We start from the raw sequence: 25291 nt of genomic DNA on the forward strand, positions 1-25291 counted from the left end.
ACCCTTTTAACAAGGGTAAATTACAAATACACCCTGAGGTTTGATTAAAATACAAATTACTCCATGTGGTTTAGAAATTTACTAATATCTCCATGTCAGAATTTTTTATTTAACAGAATTAATTGAAAAAGTAAAATTTTTAACTGTTCACCTATACAATAATAAAATTATTTGAATTATTAATTGAAATAAAATTTTAACATTATTAAAAACTATTAATTAACTTGATAATTTATTAATAAAATGACCTATTTGTTATGAAATTAAAAACATTATAAGGGACATAATGTAATTTTTAAAATTATAAAGGTAATTTATAATTTAAATAAATCTCAGAGAGTGTGTTTGTAATTTACCTTTTTTACAATTGGTTGTTCAAACCACCTATTGTTGATAAGACTTGAATTTTGAATATCATTGCACTACTCTTTGCATGAATCTATTGTTGATAAGACTTGAATTTTGAATATCATTGCACTACTCTTTGCATGAATTTGAATTTTATCAACCATGCCAACCCGTCATCTCCAGTATTAGTTAAGTTTAAGTAAAATTGTAGTATAAAGAAAATGTGTACTCTTGGATTAACCAAAGCATGCTCATTGCTTTTTTCTTTTCTTTTCTTTCTTTCTTTTTTTTTTTTTTTTTTTTTGCCGGGGGGGATGGAATAAAGTTTGTATAACGAGATTACAAAAAAATTTAAAAGAAAGTCTAGGATAGAAACATGATTGATTATAAACATTGCATGTTAGGCCCTAATAACAATGGTTGACACATGCCAATATAAAAACACTACACTCCTCTTCTTCTTCTTTTTTACGGAAAAAAAAAAAAGTTTAAATATGGTTCCTCTAATGAAAAACTTTCTTTGTTTTTTTTTTGAACACCGAAAAGAGAACTACAAAATTGGGAATAAAGCATCCCACAAAGCCATCGGAGGGTTAGACACCCAATGGCAAGGCAAACACAAAGAGAGACGCATTCACAACTCAATCCGCCACTCTGTTAACTACCCTCGGGCTCCATTGGAAAGAAGAATTTCTTCCCCTAGCTAGACTTCGAATATCCTCAATAATTGTAGCACAATGCCAAGGTGGAGCATTCTCAAAAACACATAGCAAAATCATGCTCTGGTTGTCACTCGAAATCTCCACTGAAGAGAGATTTTGGAGCATAAGCCATCAGGCATGCCCACCTAACGGCCAAGGCCTTCCCTTGTAAAACCGAGCGAACATAAACTTAAAGAGCATCCCCATCCAACAATTTCCCTTGACAGTCCTGAAACAAGACGATTATGCCTGCTTCAGAAGACCCATTTCGTAGAGACACCAGGGCTATCGATCACATAACAAATAGAGTGCTTCGATTTAATTCTAATGTCTACTGAAATATCATCCATCCACCACAGAGCAAGGCCTCCCAAAGTGCCCTCTGGTCAACATAGCAATCGTTGGTGAAGTGAAGTCACTTGATAATCCTCTCAAACTTGGGAGGTTTATTTTTTGTTTCCATCAAAAATACTAATGAGGAACGATGGGTTGTAACTAACCCTTGGAGGGTCCGGATTGTCAGGGGTCACCCCATTCCCTGACAGTTCCTGCTCAACATTAATATGGAGCTCATAGCTGATTAGGGCCAGCCATCAAAGCCCATTCTTCCGCGTTATCATCTTTTGGTGGGTAAGTAGAGGGGACTTACGAACAGCAATCATCAACATCAGTTGACGTCTACAAAATAGGAATCGAAACCAGGGCACCATCTTCCTCAGGTTGCTCAGAGCTCATGGCATTCTCTTTTCGGATGGATGAGATGGCAAGACCATGCGACCCTCCCCTTCAAGCAGCTTTGACAGCATTATCACGATGAATTCTGGTCCCTTTACTTCGAGAGGGAGACAGATTATGGGCTGTAATGTCTGTAAGTTTTCTAAATAAAACTGTATATTAGTCTTGAATTCTATTGAACAAAAAATACATACATCATTTATATAGAGTACCACTAATTCCTAATCCTACATGAACACATTACTGAGATATATAGAAGTCTAATAGATATAGGACACTTATTCCTAATCCTAGGAGAACACATATTTTCGCACCCCCGCTCAAACTCAAGGTGTTTTAGCTGAAAACATTGAAAGTTTGTCAAGAAAGAACCGAAACCGAGCAGTGGTGTGCATCTTAGTGAAGAAGTCAGCAAGTTGTAGAGCAGAAGAGATAAAAGGAAGCGAGATAAAGCCAGACTGCAGATGCTGACGGACGAAGTGACAATCAATCTCAATATGCTTTGTCCGTTCATGGAAGACAGTGTTATGAGCAATTTGAATAGCACTTCGGTTGTCACAATAGAGAGAGGTTGGGGAAGATTGAGGGACGCCCAACTTAGATAAGAGATTACGAAGCCAGACAATTTCAGCAGTAGCATGAGCCAGAGCACGATACTCAGCTTCGGCAGTAGAACGGGCAACAACAGTCTGTTTCTTGCTTTTCCAAGAAATAAGGGAATCACCAAGAAACATACAGAAACCAGAAGTAGATTTACGATCATTAACATCACCAGCCCAATCAGCATCAGCATAAGCCACCAAGTCTAAGGAAGAAGTAGAAGAGAACAGCAAGCCCTGAAAGATAATACTGCGAAGATAGCGAAGAATCCGAAGCAAAGCAGCCCAATGTGTAGAGCGAGGGACAGAAACAAACTGACTAATCACATGGACAGCATAGGCAAGATCAGGGCGAGTAACTGTCAGATAGACTAAACAACCCACAAGCTCGCGATATAACATAAGATCATCTAGAGGAATCCCATCAGCAGTGTTAAGCTTTACATTAAGCTCAATGGGGGTATCAGACAGCTTAGTGTCAGTAAGTCTGGCACGATGGATAACCTCGTTAGCATACTTAACCTGGGACAGAAAGTAACCCTTGGGAGAAGAAGCCACCTCAATGCCAAGAAAATACCGCAATGGTCCCAGATCCTTCATTTCGAAGGTGCGGAATAGATGCTGCTTGACCTCAGAGATAGCAGAAGAGTCAGAGCCAGTGATGATCATATCATCTACATATAGTAAGAGAGCAACAAAACTAGCTGAGGTATGTCTTAGAAATAAAGCAGAGTTAGAAGTAGAAGGATGAAACCCAATCTTGGTAACAGCAGTCTGAAAGCGATCATACCAAGCACGAGGAGACTGCTTCAGACCATATAGAGCACGCCGAAGACGACAGACTTGGCCAGAGGAATGGTGAAGACCAGGGGGAGGACGCATGTAAACCTCCTCAGTGAGATGGCCATTAAGAAAAGCATTCTTAACATCCATCTGATAAAGAGGCCAAGAACGAACAGCAGCGACAGAAATCAAAGTACGAACAGTAGTCATCTTGGCAACAGGAGCAAATGTCTCCTCATAATCAATACCATACTCTTGGGAGAAACCTTTGGCCACCAGACGAGCTTTGTAGCGCTCAAGAGAACCATCAGAATGAGTCTTGACTTTGTAGACCCATTTGCAACCAACCAGATTCTTACCAGCAGGTAAAGGAACCAGCTCCCAAGTACTAGTTTTCTGTAGAGCAAACAACTCATCCTCCATAGCTTGAACCCAATGAGGATCCTGACAGGCCTCCTTGTAAGACTGAGGTTCTGCAAAAGAGTGAATAGCAGACAAAAAGGTACGATAGGAAGCAGAAAAACAAGTATTAGACCAACCCAACCTTTTTTGAGGATGACGCACTCGAGGAGGATATCGGTGTGCAGCAGGATCAGAGTTGTCAGAAGCAGGAGGATCAACAGCAGGGGTAGAGACAACTGGTAGAGGAGGAACCTTGCGACGAGAATAAACTAACAACAAAGGAGAAGAAGGAGGAGAATGCGAAGAAGGAGAAGTAGTCAAAGGTGAAGCAGGAGGAGAAGATGGAATAAGCTCAGGAGGAACTGTGGAGATGTACTCATCAGATGGGACCTTAGAAGGAAATGGATCAATATGAACCAAATCCTCTTTGGAAACTGGGGTAGTGAGAGGAGGAAGCTGAAAGTAAGATAGACGTTCGAGAAAGGCAACATGGCGGGAGACATAAAGGCGACGAGAAACAGGGTCATAATAGCGATAACCTTTCTGAGTGAGACTATATCCCAAAAAAACACATAGGACAGACCGGGCACTAAGTTTAGTCCTATCTTTACGGGGTAAAAGGACAAAACACGCAGACCCAAACACACGAAGGAGGGAGTAATTAGGAAGTTGAGAAAAGAGAGCCTCATAAGGAGACCGACCAGAAAGAAAGGGGGTAGGCATACGGTTGAGAAGAAAAGCAGCAGTAAGAACTGCCTCACCCCAAAACGGAGCGGGAACGGAGGCAGAGAGAAGAAGAGACCTAGCTGTCTCAAGAAGATGATGGTGTTTACGCTCAGCTCGGCCATTTTGGGCAGGTGTATCAGTACAAGAAGTTTGGTGAATGGTACCCAAGTTGGCCAAATATTCACAGAATTCAGTTTTAAAGTATTCCCCACCCAAGTCAGACCGCAACATTTTAATAGTAGATCCAAACTGTGTAGTGACCATGGACTGGAAAGTACGATATATCTGGTAGAAGTCAGACTTATGAGTCATAAGATAAACCCACGTGTAGCGGGTGCAATCATCAACAAAAGACACATAGTATACTGAACCCCCTTTAGTAAGAACAGGAGAGGGTCCCCAGACATCAGTATGCACAAGAGAGAAAGGAGAAACAGAAATAGATGTACTTTTATTAAAAGGTAAAGCTGACATTTTGGCAAGTTTACACCCCCGACATTCATCAATTTGACTAGGAGAAACTTTACCCAACAATCCTGACTGAGCTAAAGACCGTAAGCGGTCAACAGACAAATGACCGAGACGAGAATGCCATAAGTAAAACTGACTCGACTGAGAATCTAATTGAAACGAGGAAAGTGCAGTTGGAGAGGTGGATAAGGGGAGATGCAAGCTTTCAACCACATAGAGATCTCCAATTCTACGGCCGGTCCCAATTTGCTTCTTGGACACCCGATCCTGCACACAACAGACAGAAGAGGAAAAGATAACATCAAAACCAAACGCATCAAGTTGACTGATAGATAACAAACTGACAGATAACTGAGGAACATAAAAAACAGAAGGAATAGTAACAACAGACATGGCAAAGGGTAAGACAGACCCAACAGATAAAACAGACATACTAGATCCATTAGCAGTATTAATAGTAATAGGAACGGGTGGGGGAATACAATTTTGAAGTAAGGAAAGGTGAAGAGTCATATGATGAGAGGCACCAGAATCAAAAATCCAGACAGAAGAAGGGATACCTGAAGAGGACCCAAGCAAACCTGAATAAAGAGAGGTACGAGCGGAGGCAGATGGGGATGACTGAGAGGTGGATAGGATATGCTGAAGTTGTGCAACCTGAGCACTCAGGGAAGCCAAGTCAGGATCGGGAGCCGGAGTAGATGCAGTGTAAGCAGTAGGAGGTCGGAAAGCACTCGAAGTAGGACCGCGGAACTGTGTCTGAGAAGACGGAGCAGGCTGACGTCCCTTTTTGGGACAATTGTTCTTTCAATGACCCCTCTGATGGCAGAAAGCACACTCATCTGGCCCTAATGGTCGTCTCTTGGGTTTCGCAGTGGCCTGCAGTTGATGAGGAGGAGGGGTCGATAACAAGGGTGGCTTGGCAGAAGCCAAGAACACAGAAGGAGGCAAAGTCTGACTGGCTGTCTTAAGACGGGTTTCCTCGGAGAGGAGTTCACGAACAATGGCATCCACAGAGGGAAGAGGAGATCGGTGAAGGATTCCACCTCGAATAGCCTCATACTGAGGGGAGAGAGCTGTTAAGAACTGGACTAAACGACCCTGTTCCCGAAACTCAATATAAGCGTCTAGTATCTTGAGACTAGGTGGTTCCATAAGAGCCAACTGATCCCAGAGACTTGTCATCTCAATATAAAAGTCCTGAATAGTTTGATCCCGCTGACGAGCACTCTGAATAGTTGTTTCCAACTCATACCGCTTGGCAAAGTTGGACTGCTGATAAACACCGAGTAAATAATCCCACACTTCCTTGGCAGTACTGTACTTGGAAAACATCATTCCAATACGGTCACCCACAGAGTTATGAAACCAGGTAAGAACTTGGGCATTATCACAATCCTAAGTGTCACAGGAAGACAGATACCCTTCTACTTTCGGGTCCGATGGACGAGGAGCAGAACCAGAAACATAGCCCCATTTTTTTTGACCAAGAAGAAAATTCTTCATAACACTGGCCCAATAGGCATAATTGCCACCAGTGAGTTTACATTTAATGGCTTGAATTTTAGGGTCCATTATAAAGCAAAGTTGTAGAATAGTTAGGTCAAAGTATAATAAAGGAAACACCGAAGAACCAAACTGAGATGTGTCAATAACTCAGTTAAAAGACGGAGCAAGAGAACCAAACTAGAGGAGTGAGAACCTGAAGCCGACACATGCGAACCAGAATGAGAGAGAGAAGACGGCGAGTCGAATAGATGAGTCGACCAGTTGAGTTGAACAGTTGCAAGGAATCAGATGAATCAGACCCAACCAGATGATCGACGAAGCAAGAAGCTTCGTCCGACAACCAGGGCAAAGAGAGAGAGAGGAATCGCGAACCAGACTGTGCCAAGGAGAAGATTCACGACTGACGATTGATGATGCAAAGGGCTCTAGACTGTGCCAAGGAGAAGATTCACGACTGACGATTGATGAAGCAAAGGGCTTCGATCAACAATCAGGTTTGAGAGAAGGAGAGAGACCTACGGTGCTAGGGTTTCTCAACCTGCTCTGATACCATGTAAGTTTTCTAAATAAAACTGTACATTAGTCTTGAATTCTATTGAACAAAAAATACATACATCATTTATATAAAGTACCACTAATTCCTAATCCTACATGAACACATTACTGAGATATATAGAAGTCTAATAGATATAGGACACTTATTCCTAATCCTAGGAGAACACATATTCTCACAATGTCAGCCAGTTCAGTGCCTTTTAGGAGCTTCAGAGGGCACGGGTCTCCTCTAGTGATCTCCTGAGCTTTAGGTTTAATCAATAAATCTTGAAAAATTCTAGACATGCACTGCTCCACAGAATTGTCCACAAAAACTAGATTAGGTGGGCTAGAACTAGGACTTATCTCTTCTATCCCAATCTCTAGGCTAGGTCCACAGGAGTTCAAAACAGACTGGGCTTCAACGAATGAAGAGATGGATTCCGTCGGCTCTATCACAAAGTAGCTATGCCCAGGCCCAACCCCAGGACTAGACCCATTGAAAGGTGGCCCACGAAAAATCTCATTTTCCAAATTGGTTTATTCACATTAATGTCCCATTAAGGCTCCACTAGGCGCATCAACCTTGTAACATGTAAAGCTCCCAAAGTAAATACGCAAGCTCATTTAATAAGCGGAAGCATAATTGAATTACATCCTTTCATTCATCAGAGTTTGATATATAAAATGTGACATATGTGATATACATTCATATATAGTCTATCATGAATCTACAGTATGTGTTATAAGTAAACAAAAGATAAAAGTTGAACAGATATTTAAATACTCTAAAAGGTTACATCTTTCCAAGATATTTCTTGGTTACAACAAAAGTGAACCTAGCTCAATTACAACTTAAAACCCTTGGCTATACAAAACAGATACAACAAAATAGAAGCTCATACTCCAAATCCCTCCAAGCTACTGCCTTGGTGGAGGTATATCACCAACACTTGAAAATAGTTTTCTCAAATAGGGTGAGCCAAAATTTAGTAGAAATAATCTAACATTTTATATGAGTCTTAACAAAGATATAAGTAAAGTGTGCATATACAGTGTTCGTAGTCAAATCATTCATGTTTTACAAAATCACAATACGCCGAGTTTTATATCCCAATCCTTGTTATCTCAATTTCATCCACGTCAATTCATTTCATCTCAATTCATGAGCCAATTTCATTATTTTCCAGACAACTCAACTGAGACTACAACTCAATGGTTCTCAATTTACCACATTAATCACACAAACATTTCAATTTTCCATTTTACGGAAATTTCATCTGCGGAATCAGCACCCATGTATACGCGCGGTTTCGGAACTTTTACCCTTGACACACCGGCCAACTTAATTTAATGGAGTCTATCATCTTTCTCCTGCCAAACATCATACATATATAATGTATTTAAAACACAGTCATATTCAATGACAACCAACAAGAGATTAGTTTCAATTCACCTAATCCTCATGCAATTTCTACAACAATCATAGCTATTCTCCACCGATAGCCCAATACAGATATTTCTAAACAGATATTCAATCTCAAGACAGTTAATTTATTCAAAATTTCATAGGTGAGTGATAATACATATTCTTCTCCACCATTTATATCAACATCCATTCAATTTCACATTTTCAATCCCAATTTCATTTATTTATACCAAAATAAATATTTGAAACATTTTAGGGCAAACTCCCCATTTTCCACATATCAACCCAAATGCCAAAATCAACTATTTTGTCATAATACAATCTCATATTTAACCCCATAACCAATTATAACTCATTTACTTAGAAACCCCGCTTTTGATTTGACACCCAAACCCTAGGTTTGCTCCTAGTATACCCAAATTCCACCATTTTTACACAACTCATAACTAAGTTAAATATCATATGCAAGTGTAGAAAATCCCTACCTCAAGTTTGAAGACGAGCAAAGCAAAGAAGAAACTTGGTATCACGACCCAAACCTGCCCCATAGGTTTAGCATCGTAACCGGTCAGTAATCCTTGGATTACCAGAGGTATCTGAACAGAATAACATATAATCAAGGGACTGCGGAAGCAAATATACAAAATACAACGTCCATTGAGCTATGCAGACGTACATGGGAAAAAATAATTTTCAACTTTATAAGCGTACACATGACATCACACAGATACAGTTATTGTATGTCACTCCATGTACAGATAACTAAAAACAAATTGTTCATTAAATAAGAGAAAACCAAGTGTTGAACATTCAAAAAGACATGGCCACATGGCTTGACTTGATCCGGAACCTCCTCGGGAGGCACACAGGGTGGCTAACAAAATAGAACTCCAGGCCATCAACCTTGAGCTTGGTTACGCGCCCGGTCACCTACATACATAAATACTAGAGTAAACGGAAGCCCAGTGAATAATATCAAGGTAAAGAGTTTAATGAATGCCATCCATCTTAAAGTTAGAAAACAAAGTTTATATCTGAAATAGATTCTTATGTATATTCAAATTTCAAATCAAAACAGATTCAGATTCACATGCTTATCCGGAAATCATAATAGTTATAACTGGTACATCTATTTACTATCACATCAACTTAGTCCTGAGACTCACATGTACAATCGGTACAGATGACCACAAAGGTCCACATCTTTGCACAAGTAGCCATGGTATTGGTACCCCCAGGTGAGGGCCACGTGAATATAAGCCTCGGTATTGTTACCCCTGGGCTAGGGCCACATGAACATAAGCCATAGTATTGTTACCCCTGGGCGAGGGCCATGTGTATATCAGCCACGGTATTGTTACCCCCGAGCGAGGGCCACGTGAACTATGGATGCCACAAATATATTTCAGAAAAATGGATATTCATTCATGATTTAGAAATAACATTTCTGAGAACAATTCATACCATATCAGTCAGAAAAATACTTATAAGTGAACATAGCTTTACAAAGTTATTACTCAAAATTAATAGAGCCTTCAAGGCAAATAGACAGAATAGGCAAATTAGACGTCTTGTGGCGTGTGACCTACACGTACATAGCAGAAACACATAATGAAACACACCTTCGGTTGGCACTTAACTTCTTTCATTTCATTCTAGTGTGTTTCTAGGTCTTAACCTCTTATTGAGTCTTAATCATGGCTTAGGAATGCCTAGGATAGAATGAGTATGCAAAAAAATGCATTTGTAAACACTTGGTCAAATTTTCTGAAACAGGGTCCCGGCTAGAGCGTATCTTCCCCCGCTCGAGCGGACATGCATCGTATGAGGGGACGCTCAAGTGCAACTTTCCACGCTCGAGTGCTCTGTAAATTTTGAAAAAGTATTGGTTATGTGATTTTCATACTCGACGAACGCTCGATGGTCGCTCGAGTGTGAGGCTCATATTCTCGCTCGAGCGCAACTCTTGCTGCTCAAACAGTCTACAAAAACATGAAACTTCTGGGAGTATGTATTTCACCCTCGAGCGAACTTCTGGTCGCTCGAGTGGAAATGCAAACAAAGGTTGTTGCTTGAGCGTAGAATGTCACCCTTGAGCCAAAGTGCAGAATCTGGAATTTTCAGATTGTACTCCGAAGCTCCAAATTCAAATCCAAAGCTAGAATTCATATCCTTTTGGGCCCAAAATTTAAGATAACATGTGTAAACTTGTAAAATATGAAGGTGTAAAGATCATTTCATGAAATCAAGGCCTAAAAGTATGTCAATTGTGCAACATTCAACTTGAATTGTAAGAACATGATGTGAACATGTCATACATGTATAATTTGAGTTCATAGCTTCCCAAAACATGATCAAATGAAATATTCAACTCAAAAACATGGTGAATTCTTAGACTATAACCAAAATATGAACATGCATGAGAGAATTCTTCTGAAAACAACTTCAAAACTTCATGATATGGACATGCATGTATGATTTGAATTACAATTCTTTAATCCTAGCTCATTCTCATTTTAGTCCACCTCTTTAACTTGAATTCTTACAAAAACTAACTCAATTACACAACTATGGGTTAGATTGCTTACCTAGGCTTGTTAAGATGAAAGCTAGAAACTTAATTTTGAGTTTTAAAGTCCAAATCCTTCAATTCTAGTAAATTCTTGCTCAATTCTTCTATCCTCTAGTTAAGATCCAACGCCTCTCTCTCTCTCTCTCTCCCTCTCTCTCTCTCTCTCTCTCTCTCTCTCTCTCACATTGAGCTCAAAGATGAGGAAATGAGGGTGTCAAAAATGTGTAGGAGAGATAGAATTTGCCTTATATAGGCCCACTTAGTGGAATTAATTTGGCTTAAGCTAAGCAAAGTGGTATTAATTAATCTAATTTAATTGTTCCGAATTGAATTTCAATTGAACCTACCATAAATTCTAAAAATTCTAATCAACATATAAATCAAGTCAATTTCTAAATCGGATGTCGATGAGACCTTCAATTTACAAACCAAAGCGAAAACACAAACAAATCTTTCTACGCTAAACAGATATAAGCACAATATTGCAACATACACATGCAATTTAATTCAGAATTTCTCTTAATTACTGATTAAGCTTATTTAACCACGAATTTATGTAAATCAGAGGTCGAGGTTGTTACAGCATTCCCCCCCTTAAAGAGTTTGATTCTCCAAACTCGAATTACCTTCATTCTAGAAGAATACTGAATTCAAAGGAAAAAACTCAGGATATCTTCTCATCATGTCTTCTTCTGTCTCTCAAGTTGCATAGGTTCCTCCGTGATTCTGCCAATCAACCTTCACTAACGGAATTTCCTTGTTTCTTAATCTTTTGATTTGGCGATTAACAATTTGCATTGGCCTCTCCTCATATGTATAATCATCTTTTAGAAGCACATGAGACGATTTAATCACGTGTAGTGGATCTCTCAAGTAATCCCGAAGCATAGAGACATGAAAAATATTGTGCATGTTTTCCATCACCAGAGGTAAGGCTATTCGACATGTTGCTGAATTAATCTTCTCGAGAATTTCATATGGCCCAACATATCTTGGTGCCAACTTGCCTTTCACCCCAAATCGCGTTTGGCCTTTCATCGGAGTTACTTTGATAAATACGTGATCCCCGACCTTATATTCTCTGTCTCTTCTTCGGACATCAGCATAACTTTTTTGGCGGCTTTGTGTAGTTTTTAATTTTTGTTGAATCAATTTTACATTTTTAGTTGTTTCTTATACCAGTTCTGATCCCAGCAAAGGTCTATCACCTACCTCGGCCCAACATATCGGAGATCGGCATTTTCTACCATACAATCTTCGTAAGGAGCCATCCCAATGCTTGAATGATAGCTGTTGTTATACACAAATTTGGCCAGAGGAAGGTAAGTCTCCCAATTGCCTTGAAAGTATAACACATACATTTGTAACATGTCCTTCAATGTTTGAATGGTCCGTTCAGATTAGCCATCTGTTTGTGGATGATAAGCACTGTTTAATCTCAGCTCAGTTCCCAAAGCCTGTTACATACTGTACGGGGAGCAAATATTCAGGCAAGCCCATATTCCTTTCTTCCAAGCTCCGTTTCTGTCTGATCACCTGCATGCACAACAACAGTGAGCTACCCGGCGGTGTATGGCCGGAAAACCCCTCCGACGACCAAGTTAGCACACACCTGAGGATAAAGAGAGTGAGGAGAGAGTTGAGTGTAAGTGTTTCTCTTACCAAATGTTCATGCCCAGCATGGGGGGCGCAGACATGCTTTTATACCTTTTGCGCCCCAAATCTACTCCCAGTGATCTCTCGACACGTGGTTCTGCTACCCCATCTGTCAGCACAAATCTTGCTGAACATCACCTAACCCGACTGCCAGCCCACTCTTTTGGGAGCTCGGCAGCCGGGCTGCAGCATCTCAGCTGTCAACGGCCATGCGGCGATTTATGCCCAGTTGCCCCCAACAACCGAGCTCCTTTTCAGCCATGCTCGACTGCGTTCCGGCGAAGCCAAGCTTGAGATTAGTCATACCGGTCAACCAAAGTCCTTCTCGCCGAGCTTCAGGCATGAGCCTTCACGCCGAGCTATGGATGCGTGCTTTCCAACCGCGCAACGCATAAACCGTAGAACCCTTACTTGACCGGCCTCCGTGCCGACAAGGTGAAGTAGCTCGGTTCCACATGCCCTTGCCATTGCCGAGCAAAAATCACTTCTGGGTGGACCTGGGATACCACGGCCCAAATGTGTTCGGCCCACAATTTGCCTGGTATTACCATGGCCCAATCCAGACTATATTTTTCCCTCTCAATTGCCCCTTAATTCTGTCCGCGCCAGCGTGACTGGGATTACCTGTTCTGACCGGGATAAACTCTTCCTTGGTTGATAATTTGCAAGAGGTAAATCGGGCTAATTTCCGCGCTCGGTTCCTTGTTTTGCTCGGTCGACGCTTCGTCTGACCTTCTTGTCTCTTCAACTCTGACACTGCCATTAATGGGGTCACGTGTCAATCTCTCATTGGTCTTCGAGCAGCCAACCCAGCCGTCCCCTGAAATTCAAATTTGGGCGGTTTTTCTTCCTCAATAAACATGCCCCCTTCCTCTTTGATTCATTCTCACTGACATTCCTCCGTTTCAAGCGTCTCTGAGCTCTTGCCCTTTCTCTCTCGCCATCCCTGAACTCGCGTTCGAAGAAGAAGCCTCTGCCTTTCATTGGTAAGTCCCCCAGCCCTTGTTATTACTATTTTCATTTCATATTTTTTTCTTTATAGCACCAAATCCGTAGGTTTTAGGGCCTCCCCCACCCAAAACCTTTAATGCCCTTTAGTTTCTTCGATGTTCTTCAATTTCCCTGATGAACAATGAAGATCTGGGGCAGATTGGGCTCCAGATCTTCATCCGATCCCAGAAATCATTCAGACCGAGCAAATCTTTAGTTTGTCCCAACCTTAGTAGAAACCGGGGTAGCAAAAAGGACTTGGCCGCTCGACCGGGCTAATCTCTGGTTCGCTTGAGCGACCGAGCTCCTTGGCAAGCCTTTACGACCGAGGTGGTTTGGCACAATCCATGACCGAGCTCAAGTCTAGCTCGTTTTGCGCGACCGCGTTCCCACTTATAATTACCCTCCGTTTTCCTGCAGAGTTCAAGGGGACCAAAGACCAATTCTGAGGCTCTCAAGGACCGAGCAGCCATTAATTCCCAGCCTGTGCCAAACCACCTCAGCCGAGCTAAATTAGTCGGTCACACATGGGGAAATTTCGCTTCCTTGTGGACACACTTGCTGCCTTAGCCGCCTTCAGGGAAGAATACGGTATCCCGACAGATGTCCATATAGAGCTCGCCGAGATGGAAACAACCCCTTGGGGAAGGCTTGACCAATGCCCCTTCACCGTGCCGTCAGTAATTGAAGGAGGCCTCTGCTTCCCGGTCAACCCTTTGATGACCGAATTTCTGCGCAGCACCGGGCTAGCACCCACCCAAGTATCAACAAACACTTACCAAATTATCAACGGCGTCCACGAGCTAAACAACCGGCTAGGCACCAACTTAGGTTTAGCCGAGATACTGAGGCAATACACACTTGGGCACACCGGCGATGGCCTCGCTTATTATTTAAAAATCCGACCGGGCAAAGAAAAACTAGTGACCGACACCCCAGATAAAGACTTACACGACGATGACTTTTTCTGGGTGTCTAGCAACTATGAAACAGCCGACGTACTGGGCTGGTTCATCAGCAAGAATTTCGGTTCCACATGTAAGTCGCGCTAATTTGCTCGGTCAGTTGCATTTTTCCAATATTCTGTACTTAACCATTTTTTATGTTTCCTTTGCAGCGATTCAAACCTTGTAAGCCAACTACCAATATCCCAATATAGAAGCCATCCGGACCGTGCTCCGCTACAGCCACCGGGATTGTAACGAGTTGCTCGGCTACACTCCAACCTACAGATACTCAACTCCACGCCAGAGCAAAGTTACAGACTTTCTCCGTGCTCCAACACCTCCTCCAGACGCAACTCTACAGGACGTGCCGCTAATCCGGTTGACTGAAGAACAAGATATGGCCAAACGAAGCCGCATCAAGAACCTCCTCACAGCCACTTCAACCAAGATACCGAGCATCATTACCCACCCTCCAGCTGTCGGTCAATCCAGCGGCCCCGTGGTTGCCTTGGCATCTCCAGCCGCCGGGCAGGCCAGACAAGAGACTCGCCGGGCTAGCAAAAGACCTCGCGTAGACCCATCTGCCGAGCTAACCACCGAGCAACCCGCCGTCGCCGTCGACCCCACACCATCATGGAGACCGCAGCTAAAACACCGGGGTAAAGACATCCCGGCTAACGCTTTTGTCAAGGGCGATAAGGAGCACTTGCTCGCCTTCGACCTTTCAAAAGCCCTTCTGCTGCCGAGCGACGTGGTTGGCAGCGACCACGTCCCTGACATCCGGTTGGTGAAATCCGCCGTGAAGTCCATGACCAGGGTAAGAATCTCAATCTTCTATTGAAATTTTTACAAGTGTTTGCACGGTTTCTTCTCTGATCAAACTTTCTTCTTGCAGACCATCCAGAAGCAACTCTTGGTCATGGAGTGAATCCATCGACTGCGCCAGAAGGCGAATGACACTGCCGACCAAATCCAGAGTCTTCAAACCGAGCTCGGCCGAGCAAAATCTTCACTGCAAATTGCCAATGCTGACAACAACAGGTTGCTCGGCTAGCTTGACGAAGCCGAAAAGAAGAGTGATGAGCTCCAGGCCGAGCTGGATACACTCAAGAAGTCAAGGGAGAAGGAGTGAGAAGATGCCAACAACGCCGGCTTCAAGGAAGCCGAGGACAACTACAAGAAGCAGGTCTTCGCAACTCAAGACATTTATTTCAAAGCGGGCTGGAAGTCTGCCTGGGAACATCTCGGTCAAGGTCCTGATACCAACGTGTTTGCCACTCCGCCACCTGCCTTTCTACTGACCTATCTCGTTTCATATGCCAATGACGTCTTCAGCGCATTGCAGGCTGAGGCCGAGGAAGGTCTTGAAGAAGAGGCCGAGGCAGATGCTGAGGGAGAGGACCACCAAGAGCAGGAGCAGCCCGGCCTATGTGAGCCCGGTGCCCAAGACCAACCTCTAACGGTCAACTTGGAGGCAACCGAGGATGAATTCACCAACCTTTCCCCCTTAGCTTAGCTTTCTTTTTTCTTTGTTTTTTCCTTTGCACATGTAACTGGGCTCTCTGCCCCTCCTTTTGTACTTCTTTTTTCATTAATGAAAAAGATCTAGTTTCACCAAGTGCTTGCACGGTCCTAGAGCTGAGTAACTTCAACCGAACAAAATATCTCGGCAAGACAAATTTCATTAATTAACTCATATAACCAGAATAAATCATCTCGGTAGTACACCCAGAGTTGACCAAAACATCAAGTCTTTCAATCGGAATAAACATCTCCGTTGAGAATACCTAAGTTGAGCAAAACATCAACTTTTCAACCGGAATAATCATCTTGGTTGAGGCGAACTAATTTGAACAAAACATCAACTTTTCAACTAGAATAAACATCTTGGTTGAGATTGACTAATTTGAACAAAACATCAATTCTTTCAACCGGAGTAAACATCTCGGTTGAGAATACCTAAGTTGAACAAAACATCAACTCCTTCAGCCGGAGTAAACATCTCGGTCGAGAATACCTAAGTTGAACAAAACATCAACTCCTTCAACCGGAGTAAACATCTCGGTCGAGAATACCTTAGCTGAACAAAAGATCAACTCTTTCAACCGGAGTAAACATCTCGGTTGAGAGTACCTAAGTTAAACAAAACATCAACTCCTTCAACCGGAATAAACATCTCGGTTGAGAGTACCTTAGTTGAACAAAACATCAACTCTTTCAACCGGAGTAAACATCTCGGTTGAGAGTGCCTAAGTTGAGCAAGACATCAACTCTTTCAACCGGAGTAAACATCTAGGTTGAAAGTGCCTAAGTTGAGCAAAACATCAACTCTTTCAACCGGAGTAAACATCTAGGTTGAAAGTGCCTAAGTTGAGCAAAACATCAACTCTTTTAACCGGAGTAAACATCTCGGTTGTGAATACGCAAAACTCAAAGCAACAAAAAATGCTAAGGCAAAGATGTGTCACTTCTATATATTGACAAAAATGAATATTACATGAAGTGTAAGGCAAAAAATTCATTTGCACAAAAAAGAGAGCAAAAACTAGAAATAATACAACTTGAGGTTGGCTGCATTCCATGGCCGGGGTATTCCTCTACCATCCAAGTCCTCCAAGTGATATGCCCCCTTGCCCGCCAGACCGGTTATCTTGTAGGGTCCTTCCCAATTTGCCTCTAGTTTGCCTTCGCCTGGCACCAGGGTATTGCCCATGACCTTCCGCAAGACCCAATCACCTACTTTGAACGATCTGGGGTGCACGGTTTTGTTGTATTTCCTTGAAAGCTCTTGTTGGTAGGCGGCCACATGGATAAGAGCCTTTTCCCAGCGTTCTTCCATTAGGTCCAATTCCAAGGCAATGGTTTCGGCGTTCAGCTCGGGCTCAAAACTTTCACTTCTGAGGGTGGGCATACCAACTTCCAAATGGATGACCGCCTCCATGCAATATGCCAAAGCAAAAGGAGTTTCCCTGGTAGATCGTCGCGGGGTTGTTCGGTATGCCCAAAGGACACTAGGGAGTTCCTCAGCCCACTTTCCTTTGGCTTTCTCAAGCCTCTTCTTCAGTCCATCAAGAATGGTCTTGTTCGAAGCCTCGGCTTGACCGTTGGACTGCGGGTAAGCCGGAGTAGAGTTGTGGAATTCGATCTTCAAATCTTCACAGAACCCCCTGAATAGGCGGCCGTCAAATTGGGTGCCGTTATCAGAGATCAAAATTTTGGCGACGCCAAACCACGTGACCACATTCTGCCAAACAAACCGCTTCACGTCTTTCTCTTTGATTGTTGCCAAAGGCTCCGCTTCAACCCATTTGGTGAAGTAGTCTGTAGCCGCGATGAAGAACTTCTGGTTGCCTAGTGCTGTTGGGAGCGGCCCCACTATATCTAGCCCCCACATCGTAAAGGGCCAAGGGCTAGTGAGGGGAAGAAGTTCCCTGGCCGGCTGGTGGATTTGGTGGGCAAACTTCTGGCATTTCTCACACTTGCGAACATATTTCTAGGCGTCGACTTGCATGCACGGCCACCAGTAGCCTTGCGAAATAGCTCGGTAGGCCAAGGACCTGCCCCCTATATGACTGCCACAAATGCCTTCGTGAATTTCGCAAAGGAAGGCTTCCACGCTGCTAGGGTGCACACACTTCAGGTAGGGGCCGGTGAAAGACTTCTTGTATAAAGCGCCTGATGGAGAGAGCCAAAACCGCTCAGACTTCACCCGCACTTTATGCGCTTCCTTCTTATCGGCTGTAAGGGTCCATTCTCTGAGAAAAAGGATTATAGGGTCCATCCAAGAAGGACCTAGCTCAGCGCAGAGTACTTCTGTCTGCCCGGTTTCCTCAATGCTAGGCCGCGAAAGGAATTCAATCAAAAGAGGGTTGGGAGATGTGCTGTCGACCATAGAAGCAAGGCTGGCCAACTCATCTGCTCGGCAGTTTTCTTCTCAGCCAATCTGCTGGACCCTGATCGCCTGAAATCGCTTGATGTGGTCTCTGACCAGAGCTTGGTACTTCATCATTCTGTTATCCTTTGCCTCGTAAACCCTAGAAACTTGGTTAAGCACAAGCTGGGAATCACTGTAAACCATTAGCTCGGTTGCTTGCATCCGAAGCGCGCTCTTGAGACCGGCCAATAACGCCTCGTACTCAGCCTCATTGTTGGATGCTGGGAAGCCAAGGGTGATAGAATGTTCAATAGTCAGTCCGTCTGGCAAAATCAAAACTATACCCAGCCCAGCACCGTGACGGTTCGAGGCTCCATCAACAAAAGGTTTCCACATTTCGCCGACAAAGAGCTTCCAACACTCTGAGGGGTCCTGAGAAGCTTGAAGGTTGATGGGATCACGGTTGCTCGGTTGTTCGGCTACCGGTCCCGTGCTGAGCGGTTCCACTTCAGCCCCCCTTGGTGATTCGGCACCGGACTCAGCAAGTTGATCCATAATGCCTAAGTCCGTAGGCGAATCGCCAGGTTGCGGTATTATGCCGGCCGCAGGCTCTGTGCTGAGCGGTTCCATTTCTTCCCTCCTCGGTGATGTGGTGTTGGACAAAGCAGGTTGGTCAGTGATAGCCAACTCTGTCATCGCATCACCGAGTTGTAGTATCGTATTAACTGAAGGGGCTTCGGCGGGGCGCGCAAGTTCCGCGTTGCCAATGCTGCCAAGCTGTGGTATTTCAGTCAAGCTTGCATTCGCCTCTTCATCTGCCATGAGAATATCGACCGGGCATACCGGATGAGTTCTAGGTGAGAATTCAGCAACGAAGTCAGCCAGAGTCTGGGCTTTTATGGCTGTGCGTAGCTGGAACTTCACATCAAATTGTCCCAATTTGACCGCCCACTTAAGAATCCGACCGGAGAAGTCTGCCCGTTCGAACAAAGCTTTGAGAGGGAACTTGGTCAAGACGATGATGGTATGGGCATGGAAATAGTGTGCCAACTTCCTTGAAGCCATCATCAAAGCTAACGCAAGTTTTTCCAGCGGCAAGTACCTCTACTCTGCCGGTAGCAAGGTTTTGCTGACGTAGAAGATGGGTAGATGCTTGATTCCTTCCGACCGGACAAGCACTGCACTGACTGCATGCTGCGATACGGCCAGATAAAGGTAAAGTTCTTCTCCGGGCTCCGGTGTGACCAACAACAGCGCTGAAGACAAATATTCCTTGAGCTCGGCCAAAGCCCGGTCACACTCTTCATCCCATGAGAACTTTGATTTCAAGGCTTGAAGAAAAGGGCGGATGACCGGCTTATAAATCGGTTAAGCGCGGCGGCCATTCCGGTCAGATGCTGCACATCCTTAGCCGAGCTAGGCTGCTTCAACTCTTGCACGGCTCGGATTTGTGTAGGGTCTGCTTCGATACCTCGGTTCGTGACTAGGAAACCCAAAAAATTTTCGGATCCCACGTCGAAGGCACACTTAGACGCATTTAGGCGTAGCTTGTGCTTTTTGAGAATGGCGAACATTTCGGCCAAATCGGACAAATGGTCTGCTTGATGCCGGCTCTTAACCACCATATCATCAATATAAGCCTCCATTGTCCGACCTAGCAGAGGTGCGAACATCTTGGTTACCATCCTTTGAAAAGTTCCCCCGGTGTTCTTCAAACCAAAAGGCATGACTCGGTAGCAGAAGAGTCCCCTTGGTGTAGTAAACGAGGTGATCTCTTGGTCGGGCCCATGCATGGCGATCTGATGGTAGCCGCGGTAGGCGTCCAAGAAATTGAGCCTGTTATGTCCAGCCGTTAAGTCCACAAGCTGGTCTATTCTAGGCAAAGGGAAGTGTAACATGCCCAGGGGGTACCCGCGTGCGTTAAACAGTTCAGACTCCCGAGATCTCTTTGATCTCAAGTTTCACGAGTGCAATGTGAAACGTAGATGAGAGTCCAGATTTGGCAACTTTTATTGAAAATCCATTTTATTTCAATTTTGTCAAAAATGAACTGCGTCATCAGATCTCAGAGTCGTCACCTAATATTTTGGGAAATTAGGAAACCCATGACTCGGTGCCAAGGTCACTGTTCATCGTAACCAAGGATGCTTGGCTCGAAACCTTAGGTATGAGAGGGGAAGGTCAATAATGAGCACCCCCGCTCACCCGATCAAAAGATCGGCCTCTACTAAACTATGATATGATTTTTTATTTTCTTTATATGTTCATGTTCTGATTATTGAATAAATCCTAAAATTTACTATGTGAAGCATACAAGTATAGACTAGTTTGCTCAAATTGTCACAATTCAACTTCATGTTTGTTTTTCGAAAAGGGTTTGAATTTGCCACTTGACAAAGTGGGCTTAAAGTTTGTGAATTTGCCACTGCAAAGTGGGCTTAAAACGTGCATTTATTGAATTATTCCAATTCAAACAACAAGCCTTCATTCACAGGCATTCATACAGTTATATCAAATAAGCAAGTAGCCTCATGGTAGAATACTAACACATAGTAAGAAAAACACACACAAATGGGATGCTAAAGCATAAAAACTCACAGATTGACCGACGTCCCTCGAACAACTACAAAACAAAGTTAGTAAAAATATGCATGATCTTATATACAGAATCCTAATGCAATTCACTCATGAGATGCACTAAAGATTCGACTTCTAAAATATGGCATGTGAATAATCTCAATAACATGAGGTAGCGCATAGAATCACAGAAGAATTGATTAAATCCACATATGTAAATGTAGCCGAATCTTAATGCATGAGACATGAATGTAAAAGTATAGACATGCATGGCATGTCAGATATATACATATGTACAGTTAGATAAAGCGATTAAAGAATGGGATAGAAAGAAACGAGGTGAGGAGATTATTACAACACTTTAAATATTACAGATCCAAATAAAAAAGGAGGAAGAAATAATAAAACAAAATAAAACCTCACAAAACACTCAAAATCAAAATAAAAAAAAATAAAAGTTTGAAATCCCCGGCCATTCATCAACTTGCAAATAACCATCGGTCCTCATGCCTCGGCCCATGTATTCATCGTCAATGGAGGCCCCATCAACACTTAAACAAAACCGGCCCACTGTCAAGCCGGCCCACCGGCCAATAAAAAATGCACCAACCTAACGTGAATGACATCCACATGAGTTATTATTCGAAGCAACAGCCGCACTTCGGAACAATAATGCACATGGTATCACTAGAAACTGGGCAAAACCAACACCTGCAGCAACACTAAGAAGCAACAATTATATCAACTTGATTCAAGTATGTATGTCTAACACCATCACAAAGTTTCCTGGGTAATAAAACCGACTACGTGTGCATGAGAAAGAGAGAGAGGTGCCGAGAGGGAGAAGATGAGAGCCCTTCCTTTCCGTGTGTGTGTGTGTGTGTGTTAGAGATAGATAGAACCAGAGAGAGGAAGAGATTGGTGGTCTGTTCGGTCTTGCTGCTCGAAACCCGGAGAGAGAGATAGAAGTTAGTTTTGCATGGAGAGAGAGAGAGAGAGAGAGAGAGAGTTGTCATGTGTGTGTGTGAGTCCCCGTATCCATGTGTGCTGGGTGTGTGAAAATCTATCAATGTGTATGCATGTGTGTGAATGTATATTGACTGTGTGTGTGTGTGCCTCGTGTGTGTTATGTGTGGGTGAAGAACCAGCCTGAGAGAGATCAAGTTCAGAGAAAGAGAGAGTGAGCTGAAAAATGGCGAGAGACCGCATGTGTATGGATCTTCCCCTCTCAAAACCGTGTGTCTGTGTGTCTATCCTGTGTGCCGTGTGATCTCCATGGGTGTGTGTAGTGTGATAGCAGCCCCCAAAGAGAGAGGTGAGCTTGTGTGTGTATGTGTTCAGCGTGTATGCATCTGCTGGATGTCCCTCTTGGTTGTGTGAATGTGTATCAATATGTATGCATGTGTGTTTTAAGTGTGAGAGAGAGCTGCGTGTTGTCTGTCTGTGTGTGTAGCAGTGGCTGGGTTTGCCGTGTGTGCATGTGTAGTGTGAATGGTGTGTGTGCATGGGTAGTGTGGTGTGGTGTATGAAGTGTGTGGGTGATGAGTGCGTGGCCTCTCTCTCTAAACCCATGTGTGTGTGTTCAGTGGTGAATGGGTGTGTTGAGTGATGTTGTGCATGTGTGTTGGGATGGCAGTGGTGGTGTGGTGAGAGTGTATGTTGTGCATGTGTGTGGTGTGCTGCTGCCGTGAGTGTGTGTGCAGTGTGTATGTGTGGAGAGAGAGACCCAGCTAGAGAGAGATGAGACTGAGAGCCTTTTTGCATGTGTTGTCCTCCCTTCCCCGTGGCTGCTTCAAACAAGTTGGAAAATATAAAGAGAGAGATTTTTTAATTGTTTATCACCTACTATGCCAACAATCATAAAAAATCCACACCCCTGGTGCCCACAGACCTCAATTATTCTGAAGAGGGAGAGATAGTGTGTTTGTTAGGTGTCTCCTCTCCACCCACTCTCACCTGCCCTCCTCTTTTTTCAATTTCCTCCACCACTTTTCAAACTCACTTCACCGAATTATTTTCCACGCAAAACTTATCATCACAATGTCCACTCTGTTCCCCTTTGAATCCAGCAAAAACAAAATCCTTTTCCATCCCAAAACCCATTATCCTCATCTGACCCTCTCTTTTTCTTTTCTTTATTTTCTTTTTCATTTTTTATTTTTTTGTTTTTTTTTTATTATTTTATATAAAAAACAACTAAAAATGTGTACACACACATAAAATTAGATAAAAAAATTATAAAAACAAATTATAAAATACTACAAATTGATAGAATATTAGTGATATAAAATAATTTGACCAAAATAGGTGAGGTTTGGGATTAAAGCTTCAATTTGATTTTTCGGCTGAGAAATTCATAAAATGACATATTCTAATTTTTATCAGGGGGTGGTCAAAAGAAAGTGCCCAAGTCTTAGGGCCGGCGGTGTGTGCAGTCTGTCTGATCACCTGCGTACACAACAGCAGTGAGCTACCCGGCGGTGTGTGGCCGAAAAACCCCTCCGACGACCAAGTTAGCACACACCTGAGGATAAAGAGAGTGAGGAGAGAGTTGAGTGTAAGTGTTTCTCTTACCAAATGTTTATGCCCAGCATGGGGGGCGCAGATATGCTTATATACCTTCTGCGCCCCAAATCTACTCCCAGTGATCTCTCGACACGTGGTTCTGCTACCCCATCTGTCAGCACAAATCTTGCTGAACCTCACCTAACCCGACTGCCAGCCCAATCTTCTGGGAGCTCAGCAGCCGGGCTGCAGCATCTCGGCAGTCAACGGCCATGCTGCGATTCATGCCCAGGTTCCCCCAACAACCGAGCTCATTTCCAGCCATGCTCAACTGCGTTCCGGCGAAGCCAAGCTTGAGATTAGTCATATTGGTCAACCAAAGTCCTTCCTGCCGAGCTTCAGGCATGAGCCTTCACGCCGAGCTATGGATGCGTGCTTTCCAACCGCGCAATGCATAAACCGTGGAACCCTTACTTGACCGGCCTCCGTGCCGACAAGGTGAAGTAGCTCGGTTCCACATGCCCTTGCCATTGCCGAACAAAAATCACTTCTGGGTGGACCTGGGATACCACGGCCCAAATGTGTTCGGCCCACAATTTGCCTGGTATTACCATGGCCCAATCCAGACCATATTTTTCCTTCTCACATACTCTGCCAAAATCTCTGTCAGATACTACGGATACTGGAACTCCATGTAATTTCACAATCTCATTGACATACAAATTAGCCAATTTATCTGCATTATACAAAGATTTGATAAGTAAAAAGTGAGTAGATTTTGTTAGATGATCAACAATAACCAAAATAAAATCTATACCTCGAGAAGAACGAGGCAATCCCATAATGAAGTCCATAGTAATATGTTCCCACGTCCATTCCGGTATTGGAAGCGGTTGTAGTAACCCAGCGGGTCGTTGATGTTCGGCTTTAACTTGTTGGCAATATAGACATCTAGCCACAAAGTTTGCAATACACTTTTTCATTCCTGGCCACCAGAAATTTTGTTTTAAGTCATGACACATCTTTGTATTTCCTGGATGCATAGAAAATTTCAAATTGTGAGCATCAATCATGATGCATTTTCTCAAGTTAAAACAGTCCGGCACATATAGATGGTTCTGGAATTTCAACACATCATTGTCAAGCGCAAATCCCAGTTTCGGTTTTGAATCAATCTCATCAACAATTTTCCTCAAAGACTCATCTTTGCATTGTTTCTCTTTAATCTCTTCAATGATTGCAAGCTGAGCAGAAATGACAGCTAAGATTCCGCCATGTTCACGCATCATAATCTCAATCTCATTCTTTTCCAGGTCACACAACAATTCCTTTCGGCTGGTGAGCAAACATCACAAATTCTCAATGGATTTTCGACTTAATGCATCTGCAATAGTATTTGCCTTCCCTGGATGATACAGAATTTGTAAATCACAATCTTTGATCAAGTCTAGCTACTTCTCTGTCTCATGTTCAATTCTTTTTGGGTAAAGAAGTATTTTAAGCTTTTATGATCAGTATACACTTCACAAGTTACTCCGTATAGATAATGGCGCCAAATTTTCAAAGCAAACACCACGGCTGCCAGTTCAAGATCAAGAGTCGAGTAGTTCTTTTCATGAGAACAGAGCTGCCGAGAGACATAAGCAATTACATTCCCATTCTGCATTAGCACACAACCCAAACCTTTGTAGGAAGCATCATTGTAAATCTGAAACCCATCAATTCCGTAGGTAAGGTTAAAATTCGTGCAGTTACCAGTCTAGTTTTCAATTCCTAGAAGGTTGACTCTCGTTGATCATTCCAATCAAATGGTGTATTTTTCTGTGTCAACTATGTCAATGGCATAGCAAGTTTTGAAAAGTCTTTCACAAATCGACGATAATAGCCTGCAAGCCCCAGAAAACTTCTAACTTCTGACACGTTGGTCTTGGTC

At 43.2% G+C, this 25291-nt stretch overlaps 1 protein-coding gene across 1 annotated transcript; it reads right to left on the minus strand.

The window, feature by feature from the left end:
* Positions 1-5572: 5572 nt before the first annotated feature.
* Positions 5573-6340, minus strand: LOC114296924 (uncharacterized). Its single transcript, XM_028241249.2, has 2 exons — positions 6189-6340; positions 5573-6083 (listed from the first exon to the last, which is right to left on the minus strand). The coding sequence occupies exons 1-2, from the start codon at positions 6338-6340 to the stop codon at positions 5573-5575; spliced, it is 663 nt and encodes a 220-aa protein (XP_028097050.2).
* Between the last annotated feature and the right edge of the window lie 18951 nt (positions 6341-25291).

This window comes from Camellia sinensis, chromosome 2, assembly GCF_055761805.1.
Source record: "Camellia sinensis isolate YWXY chromosome 2, ASM5576180v1, whole genome shotgun sequence".
Taxonomy (NCBI): Eukaryota; Viridiplantae; Streptophyta; class Magnoliopsida; order Ericales; family Theaceae; genus Camellia; species Camellia sinensis.